This window comes from Stegastes partitus, unplaced genomic scaffold, assembly GCF_000690725.1.
Source record: "Stegastes partitus isolate 25-593 unplaced genomic scaffold, Stegastes_partitus-1.0.2 Scaffold834, whole genome shotgun sequence".
In the NCBI taxonomy this organism is placed as follows: domain Eukaryota; kingdom Metazoa; phylum Chordata; class Actinopteri; family Pomacentridae; genus Stegastes; species Stegastes partitus.
The window spans coordinates 89,303-99,603 of NW_007578565.1; the positions used below are offsets into that span (position 1 = coordinate 89,303).

The 10,301-nt window shown below is 44.4% G+C and overlaps 1 protein-coding gene across 3 annotated transcripts in view; it reads left to right on the top strand.

The window, feature by feature from the left end:
* Positions 1-10,301, top strand: part of LOC103365379 (myosin phosphatase Rho interacting protein) — a 45,853-nt gene that overhangs the window by 6,531 nt on the left and 29,021 nt on the right. For all 3 annotated transcript variants that reach the window (XM_008292807.1, XM_008292806.1, XM_008292804.1), the window contains exons 2-7: positions 169-246; positions 521-586; positions 8,698-8,849; positions 8,940-9,024; positions 9,115-9,286; positions 9,744-10,188. In XM_008292807.1, coding sequence (XP_008291029.1) covers positions 169-246; positions 521-586; positions 8,698-8,849; positions 8,940-9,024; positions 9,115-9,286; positions 9,744-10,188 — 998 coding nt within the window. The remainder of the gene's footprint in view (positions 1-168; positions 247-520; positions 587-8,697; positions 8,850-8,939; positions 9,025-9,114; positions 9,287-9,743; positions 10,189-10,301) is intronic.

The window sequence follows — 10,301 nt, forward strand, 5'->3', positions numbered from 1 at the left end:
CTCTCTCTCTCTCTCTCTCTCTCTCTCTCTCTCTCTCTCTCTCTCTCTCTCTCTCTCATATTTACACCATCTCTCCTTCCCATCCCCCTCTGCTCACACTCTCTTCCAGTTTTAATGATTAGCTAAATTGCTGTTTTTCCCCTCCTCTCCCCCTCTTTTCTTTTACAGGCTAAACCTATTTATGGTGGATGGCTATGTTTGGCCCCTGAGGGAACTGACTTTGACAATCCTATGCAGAGATCCCGGGTAAGAGCATGCATTATGGGCCTGTATCCTTGTTCAGTAAAATGGTTGTACAAACAAGATGTGTGCACATATCTACTCAAATATTTGTTAAATGTAATTAGGAATACAGAACAAGCTGCCCCTGCAGCTCCTTCTAAATTCAGGATAAGTGAGGCTAAATGCCAATACTTGATTTAACGTTATTGAGAAAGCAGTGTATCGTTGCTTTTGTGACCCATAAAACCACCTACGTTAGTTCAGAATGAGTTCTGATGGCATGTAATTCATTTGATAGAAATGGCAACGGAGATTCTTTGTGCTGTACGAACATGGCTGTCTGCGCTTCGCCCTGGATGAATCGGTGAGTACTGCAAGTTATCCACTGTTTTCATACTCGTGGTTCTCATTGCATGGAGGCCAGGCTGTGGACTTGAACACTGTTCATTCTCAAAATTGCTTCAAGTTAGCACTAGTTTTGTGTCGTTGGGGTGGATGGTTGCTTCTAACCATTGATGGTCCTGCACTGTGAGTGTGTTTGCGTTCTCAAATAAATAGCATCTGCAACTAATGATTGCTGGCTGTTGACAGACACTTGGATACAATATACTAAAAACGGGACTGTTGTGACAATGGATAGTTCTGCAGGAGGCTGTTCCAGTCGCTGTAAAGTTTCAGTCAGCACCAGTACTTCTGCATGCTGCAGTAGCAAGGAAGCTCATTGTCTCTTATTAAATAAGTGTTAGCCTAAATTACGTTATATGGGCCAAACATTTTCGGTTGGTCAATCCGTGCACTCATTTCTGCGACTTCCCTGACTTAAGGTTGCATATCAGTCCTAAAAAGGCTATGTTCCTCAGCACTTTGCAAACGCCAATTGTTAAACAGCTGTTGTGTTTGGTATTAACACAATACAACATAGCGCTCTTACATGTGTGTTTCATGTGTGTGTTTGAGAATCAGACAAATCAGGGACTGCTACTAGTCATCTTAAGCTCCACAGGTACTGTGATTTGAGCGTATTTTATAATAATCGCTGATCTTTCCAGATTGTACACTAGTTTGATATGTGTAGAGATACTATCCTGACAGTACTAGATTGACTGTTGGGTCATTGAGGATGAAAGTCATAACATTACTTTCCAAGTCCATCTAATATAGCTCGCCTCCTGGTTCCATGTATATGATGCCTTTGGTGCAGATTGTGGACAATGCACGCAACCTGTAGGCATTTTATATGGTTTGTTTGTGCTTAGAAACACGTGTGCTTTTAGTACCAGCACTAAAAACATGTGGTGTAGGCTTAATGAAACTTGCATGTCCCCCGCATTTCTAGTTGGGAACATTCTCTCATAGGATGCTTCCAGTGTTTGTCTCTCCAGTGCAGAATGAAATTAGTAGGTGTTAGTAGATATATAGAGTGTTCTCAGATCTGCATGGGAATGTGATGAGTATACAAAACAGTTCACAAACACGTAAGGCTACAAAGTCAGTGGTGCTAAAAATGTGCTACCTCACCGGAAACTTTCCACACAGTTCGTAGAGGAGTAAATGGAGTGATGCAGCGGAATTGCTATTATTTCAGTGAAGATGTGTCGTACAACTAATCTCACCATCTGGGTCGATTGTTCTGGAGAGATGACTTGTTGAGTATTGGAGAATACAGCAAATGGCTCTGAGAGGCACAGTCTGGGAAGTCACCTCTGTCCACTGTAAGCCTGTGTTTGTGGTGGTACTGTGTCGCCAGGGGAATGTGACACGGGTGACCAAACCCATACCGGCTGATCAGGCTAGAGATTAGGCTGCTTGTGTGTAAACACAGGGGGCCACACACTACCAGCCAGCCTACCACAAACACAGACTCTGACTTTCACGTATTGCATGAAATGCTGGTCACACTGCAGGATAGTTTTGTAACTAGTAGTCAAAACTCTACTTTATATCTCTGTTTTTATAAGAAACAGACTCTTGGAGCAGGTGTGTCCCTGTAACTGAGTAGGACAGAGAGGGGAAAGCAGATGAGCTGACTTTACAATAGCCTGACTATGCCTCTGTGTACAAGCCAGGCGTTTGAAGTCACATTTGGTGAATCTCTTTGTGTTGCCAGTGATGACAATGGGAGGAAACTTGGTGCGTTTGCGAGAGTGCGTGTGTGTGTTTCCACTGTGTAATGTGTTTCCAGTGACACCCAGGCTGGTGTGCAGTTGTGTTTTCCTCTCATTGTAACAGTGATTCCAAAACTGTCTGCCTCATTGTCCTTTGGTCTTTTCATCTGCTCCACAAGGCAGGAAAAGTGGGTCAGGGAAATGGCTGCTTTGTGCTCCAGACCCTGAGGATAGGAACTCTCCAAAACCTCGGAGCTGATAACAACACATTAATGGTCTTGATCTCATCAAGCTCATCGTTGTTTACCCAGTGGCTCGAGCCACCAGTGGAGGGCAGATAAGATATGCTGAGATCAGAGTTGAGGTTTACATTCACATATCCCATCTCCTCTCATGTGGCTGTAATATAGCAGAGAGATTTACACAAACCACACCCACCCACTCTTTGTCTTATTACTCTTTTGATCACATTATCTCCACTTATATTGCTGCCCATCAACAGAGCAGCCCTGCAAAGCCTCTCATAATAAGGAGGTTCATGCCAAATAGTACATGTACAAAAACATTGCCATGTTCAGCTCTGTAATGTTTTAGCTGCGTTCAAGGCAAGTCTCCATGTTCATGTTTGTTGCTGACTTAAAGTAAAACAATTCTTTTGAATATGATTGTGCTCCTCATCCATCTAATATGTTCAAGATGTCAGAAAAAAAAAAACACCAGACGTGGAGTGAAATGTTTTTCCCTTCAAGGCTAATAGTAAGATCGTGCTCAACATGGTGAGCTGTAGCAGAGAGCTCCAGCTCTGAGATGAGGTGGCCATGTTTCAGCTGGAGTTGTATTTTCCAACATCTTGTATAGATGAAAAAAATATCCAGACATTTTTAATTCGCTTCATGTTTTGAGATTTTCGTTTTCTCTTACAAACATTTGTCCTCGTCTTCAACTTAGGCCTACATTTTTTTCCTGTGACTTCAAAGCAATCGTTTGATATTAAAAGTTTTTTCACTTTCTTACTCTCAGTTAAGATCGGTGCCACTGTCATATCTACAGTAAACCTGCAGCGAATAATCAATTATTGTCAACTACTGAAAGAAGCACCAGCTGTTCTGACAATCGATTAATCAGTCTGAGTAATATTGTAAGAAAAAGAAGACAAAATACTTAGATTCCAGCTTCTTAAATTTACATGTTTTCTGATTTCTGTTCTCCATTATGACAGTAAACCGAATATCTTTGAGTTGTGGACAAAACAAGATATTTTTTCTATTTTCTGACAGTTTCTAGACCAACCAACCTCCAGCTTCCCCAGGCACATGTGCACGCCATCTAGGAACTTTTTACCCATGGGCACATGCAAGAAGTCGATTGAAAACTCAGTTGTAAAGATGGCTGAGAATTAAACGCTCTCAAGGAGAAATCAACCAGGGAAAGTCATGTTTCTTTAATCCCCTACCTTCATTGCGATAATCCAGTTTCTCGTTTGCATGACAGTTATAAAATCAGCTTACTGGAGAACACAGACTGTCACGTGGTTACTTAAAGTCTCTGTTCAGTCATTAATTAAACCCCATGAACCTAATTTCTGTGCATCAAATTTACATTTTTAGAAGTTTTTTTTTCCATGAATATAATTCTTTTCTACCTTAAAATGGCTGATATGTAACTCTACACTGATGCTTTCTCTAGAATTCCAACCCACCCACTTGCTGCAGCTTGTGCATGCCAGCTCGCCTATAACTCCGCTCCAACAATGTGATATTGGAATAAGTCAGTCATACAGTTTGTTCCAAGAAACCAAGTTCTGAAGAAAACTGATAAAGGAAGCCCCACCCTGCAAGTTGATCCAATTGGTTTTTCCACATTCGCTACGTATGAACAGTCTTATTGTTGTAGTTCAATCGTAGCAACTGGACTTGCTTGAGGTTTTTGAAGACGTTTCACCTCTCATCCAAGAGGCTTCATCAGTTGTGACTGACTAGTTGGGAGCTCCAGATACCTGGTAACTGTTGCTACGATTGAACGATGAGAATAAACATGACCTGGATGACTGAGTATCTTCACAGGTATGAACAGTCTGAATCCACAGTTTTGAGACTGTCGTCAGCACACTGCAGTTTCAGGGTGGAAACGCTCAGCCATGATGTTGACTGATGAGTTCCCACATGATGTGTCCTCTGACATATTAAAGACGCCATATGGACATGATAACAAAGTAAAAGACGTGATGTCCTCCATGAGGTCTTTAGGTGCATCGACGCACACTGTATTTGTGTTGACAACTCCGCTACAGACTAGCTGGATAGGAAACCTCATCGTCAACCTAAAACATAAAGCCTTGGGATAACAGATGCACCTTTAACACATATGCATCTTTACCTCAACTTGTGTGGCAAAATAGAAACAAACTTTGTGTTTGCTTCATATCTTTGTATTTACTTTAGTTGCAGTGACACCACCTCTAAAGCACATATTTTCACTTAACAAAGCACTCCTTTGCCACAGAAAATATTATACAACTGACTGAGTGCTACTCCCCATGATTGTTGAATTGACCTTTTTATGTGATAAATGAGTGGAGTTCCCCTTTAGGAGCATTCAATATAAATGAGGGCTGTAGCATTGACAGCAAACGACAACAATCCAGTTGTGTTCTGTCAGCCCCACTGTTCATTCGTGTGAGATGGTTGTATTGTAATGTGATTTGCACTTTTATTTCCAATGTGATTAATCCAAGTATGCCGGCAGCCTTATCTCGACCCCTGGCCGTTTAAATAATTTAGATAATAGATCAATTATTTAAGTACTGATGTTGCAATTCTTAAATATTCTCGCAAGATGATGTGGATCGCTTTTTGCTTTTTCTGCGTGTTTACTCAGTCTGGGATCAGGGTGTGTATACTTAAACAAATATGCAGCTCCCAGTCACTTCATTGCACTTGGAGGCCATAAAGTGGCTGCATGAACAATTTGTCCCACATTGATGCTCTAAACATCTGAATCCACTCCTCGAACAAGGTCCAGGAAGCCATGACATCGTCTGCTATTTTTCCCCGAGTAGACAGCAGTCTATCTGAAGCAGTAGCCCCTTAAAGCCGAACTATTTTCACCATGAAAAGAGGGAAAGATGCTCTCCCGTCTAAAGCAGCATTCCTCCTCCAATGCCCTTATTTGGTGAACTGCCGTGTGCTCGCAGCCCCGGGACCACAGAGAGCAAGAGAAAGGGAGCGCTAGCCCCTAAAAACCACAGAGGAAACGTCAGATATGCCCCAGACCCAGACATTCCTCACACACGGCCTGCCTCAGCAAGCACCCAGGTCTGCTGATGCTGGCGATCATAATGCTTCAGATAGCTGAACGGCAATAGTTTAGCAAGTACATCACCCTTACGTGAGACTGGAAATGGGTACAAAGTGAGACGGATAGTTGAGGAGAAGCGGCGAATGGAAAATTGAGTTAGACCACCCTGGAAGCGTTGAGGTTAAAAGGTCAATGGCCATGAGAACACCCTGAAGGAGGGGTCAGTAGGAGACCACTTCGACCCAGAGCTGCTTCTGTTCTACGTCTTGTTTTAGACGGCAGTTCTGTCGCTCACACTTTATTCAGAATAACTCAGTGTAGCGCATCTCTGGATCCACGGTTGTTGTTTTTGCATTCTGGCTGACATCGACTGAGTTGAGCCCTGTCTGTTAAGTTTTGATGGAGGGGACTGTGTCAAGGAACATGCACCATATAAAACAGCAGTCTCCTCTCCAGAGCCTGCTGTGGCGGACTTGCCTTTGGCTCGGCCTGTAAAAGCCTCCTGGAGGATTTATCATTTATGGAGTGGGTGTACTCCACTTAATTCTAAAGCTGGCTCAGTTATTCCTTCATGCTGTTTTTACAGTTTTGTTTTTTTTTTGGGAAAGTTTACTGTTCGGCCTGGGCTGTAATAAAAAATAAAGATTTTAGCATGGGACAATTACCTTATAGACACATCCCTGTTTTGTTTTTTTTTTCAAGTATAAAGCATTTTAATTGTCAGTCTCTTGTGGGTTGTATTGTTTTAGTGTAGTTTTCTCTCAGTGTAGCCTCTCGTGTCATGTCAACCAGCGATCTCAAGAGGAGTCTGTGAGAAAGTCACTGCTTTTAATAATATCCCGTAGCAAAGCTAAAATTAGTCAGCCCCATGGAAGGCAGACACAATTGAAGGATATGGAATTGGCCCAGTTGAGTAGAAATCAAACCCAGGACAATTCATTTGCGTTTGAATGGTAGCCTTGGCAGATACATCTCCTTTGTTTTGGTGCCAGTGGCAGAGGGCAGTTTCTAGGCAACAAGTTGCTTTTATGCTGTCAGCTCCAGGATCAGCTGGACTCCAGTAGTCCAGGCTCCACCTAACAGCAACACAGAGAAGTGAGCATCATCCTCATGTCTGCTTGATCTTGATCAAACACTACTCCATTTGTTAGAGCAAATCAAGTTTAATACGTTTTCTTTTCTTTAAGTTGTCTTTGCTGCAGACAATAAAAAGATTTCTGCCATTGGAGTCTTTGGTCGATTAAACATTTTACAGTCAGGATATCGGTTCGGAGCGCAGGAAGCCCGTGTTTCAGCCTTACAGTCTCTTTCCACTGTAAAGACTTTTCAAGAGGCAGGAACAATTTCAGGAACCACTGACAAAACTTAGATCATACCAAAAATGTCCTCCTCTTGGGGTAATACTGGCCAGTAGCAGTGAACTGTAATGGCAGGGTGGATTTTATGACAGTGAACCTTTGCAGTTTTTCTCCGTTTCTTTTGGCATATCAAATAACAGAGTGACATAAAAAAAATCCATTCATCACCATTTCACAGTTATGCAGATACATTTTCTGGTATCAGATAATGCATTACATACAGTGCTGAAGCTCCAGGTGGGAAATGCACAGGATATACACAAAGTGACTTAAGTTCCTGGTTGATTTCCTGAGTTAATTTTCCTGTGACTCTGTGGTTCCCGGAACTGTTCAGCTGGCAAAAGGTTCCTGATGGTAACGGATTTCCTTGGGGGCTGCCTTTCTCCTTTTAGCAAATATCACTCGTAGTTTAATCGCAACAACTGGACTTGCTTGAGTTTCTTGAAGACATTTCACCTCTCATCCAAGAGGCTTCATCAGTTCTGACTGACTAGTTGGGAGTTCAAGTGTTAATGGCTCCTTAAGGATATGAGCATCTGGAACTCCCAGCTAGTCAGTCAGAACTGATGAAGCCTCTTGGATGAGAGGTGAAACGTCTTCAAGAAACTCCAGCAAGTCCAGTTTTTGCTATTAAACTACAAGAATAACCATGACCTGAATGACTGAGAATCTTCACAGACACTACAGCTATTAATGCGGCATAAGTTTTAGCACTCTGCAGGGTTCCACATAGTTGTCCACCGCCGCTACTTATTCTCACACTTGATCGTGTTCTTTCTAATGGAGGAAATTCTTCCACAGCGTCTGAGTCCTGAAGTACGACGCCGTGTAATTGCCATATTTGGAAGCCCCTGGGGGTTTACAGGCAGATCTTAATAAAGCTGGATCTGTGTTCAGTGGCCTTAAAAGGAGCTGGAAAGAGACCCAGCACCTGTTTTACATCTGTAGCAGGCAAAGCCCAGCACGGCCTGATAAGAGAGCGACAGGATTCTGAGCAGACACGCACAAGGTTGGAGAGGAAGTTCAGGGGATTTCTTCACTCTGATGGTAACGAGACAATACCGGTTCGAGTGACAACAAAGTCTCACAAAACACACGGGAAAGTTGCTGCAGTGCTTTGTCTGTGGCTTGTTGAGTGTATTTCTGGTGTGACTGCAGAGATCTTGAGATTTCGTTGCAGTTTCACAAAGCGCATACAGCCCCACGTTCTTCATTGAGACGACACACAAAGCAGCTTTAGTTTGGCATCTCATTTCTGTCATCTCCCCTTTTCACTCAGTGTGCGCCGCAACTGAAAGGATCTGACTAGTTGCCATGGCGAGCTGGTGATAACAGCCGAGTGTCCGTACAGTACGGGCCCAGTGTGGCCCGAGATCTGCCTCTGAGAAAGAGAGGATGATGACGAGCGAAAGGTTGGAGGAGAATTGCTGTGAAACGTTGTGCACCACTGAGGCATGCTTTCCCTCTGATCTTCGCTGTTTTGAGTTCTGAGCTATTTGGAATGTGATACCAACGATATCAGTGTTTAGTTGGGCAGTCACCCATCCGATATGGAAACAAACCTCCAGCATCCCTTCTAGATTTTTTCCGCATTTGTCTTTTTTTTTTTTTGCGTCTTCATGCTTCACTGCTAACATTCCTCCTCATGGAGTCATGTGAAATACAGTCACATAGGCTAATGTAACGGCTAATTTGTCATGTTGTGTCCTCCCCAGCCGAGCACACTGCCTCAGGGCACCGTGAACATGAACCTCTGTACGGACGTCATTGACGCAGAGCCCAAGACAGGCCAGAAGAACTCCCTGTGCATTGTCACCCCCGAACAGGAGTACTTCATCAGAGGAGAGAATAAAGAGATCATCAATGGGTAACTCGTCATAGGGCTCTTGATTGGTTGGCAGAGGGTTGGATATTAATGCACCGAGGGCAGAAACACTCATGTCTTGTTTATTTGCAGCTGGAGCGAACAGCTGGTTGTATACCCCCGAACCAATAAACAGAACCAGAAGAAGAAACGCAAAGTGGAGCCTGCGACCTCCCAGGTAAACCTCTTCACACCAGACACAAACTCAGCCTCATACGTCACTTCCTTGATTCTACTGTCTTTGACGTCTTCATGTTCTCGCTTCCAGGAGCCGGGTCCAGCCAAGGTAGCAGTGACCGGCTCTGGTATCCCCGAAGCGGAGAAGGTTCCAGACTCCAGCTCCATCATCTGGCAGGAGGAGCTGAACCAGAGGGAGGCTGAGGGGGCGGCAGTGTGGGCCGCTGCTGACCTGCCTCCAGGATCTCCGCTGCCCCCTGCAGGTCAGGAGGAACAGCACCGTTTGCTCGTAGATGCATGCCTCATGCTGTGAAATCAAACATGACAGCACATGTTAGAATGCACCAGGATAGTAGTGTAGCAGCCAAATGTTATTTTCAATATTAATTAGTTTTGCAGTTGTTTTCTTGATGACTTAATTAGATCAGAAATACTTCATTTGCCGCAGGAGGAGTATTTGTTTTGAGCCTTCATGTGCAGAGAAGACAAACACACGGACAACACTTATGCAGTCATGTCATCTGAAAATATCAGAAAACAGAATCACATTTTCCTGGAGTGTATGATAACCTTTTTGTGTAACTAACAATCCAAGATTACTTTCTGTAAAGCTAATTTGCCCAACAAAAATGATGTTGTCCTTATTGGAATTAGTGTGCTTAAATATAGACAAACAATGTGTTTCATGAGCTGCTGTGACGTTCTGCTTCCTGTCTCTAGGTGACTGTGCGTCTGTGGGCCAGGGCTCTGATGCAGGCTCAGTGAACGGTGACGAGGTGGACCGGGGCAGCCTGGTGCTGCACGGCTCTGCACCTCAGCCCCCCAGCGACCTGCTCTCCCCGACGGGCTCCTGCTCCAGCCTGGGAGGCGTCCCACGCTGCCTCTCCCCAGCCCCCAGCGACCCCTTCCCCTCTGGCAGCTCCCTGCTCTCCAACGGCTCCCATATCAGCGGCTCGGTCAGCTCTCTGGACTCGGATGCCAGCGGCAGCACGGTGACCAGCACCGACAGCCACCCGGCAAACCAGAGAGGAGGTCACTCATACAGCCACCATGACACGCCGCGATCCCGACGGCTGGAGGCCGAGGCCAGAAAGGCAGAGAAGAGGAGCCGGTTCAGGAGCCCTGACAGACAGGAGAGAGAGGCCGTCCTCAGCCCCGAGAGGAGGTCAGTGACGATTTTTTCTCTTCAGGGTCCCCTTCAGTGGGATCTAAATCTTTCTTTACCGCTGTGGTTCCCGACTTTTGAAGACAGACTTGCTGCTTCTGGCCACTATTATA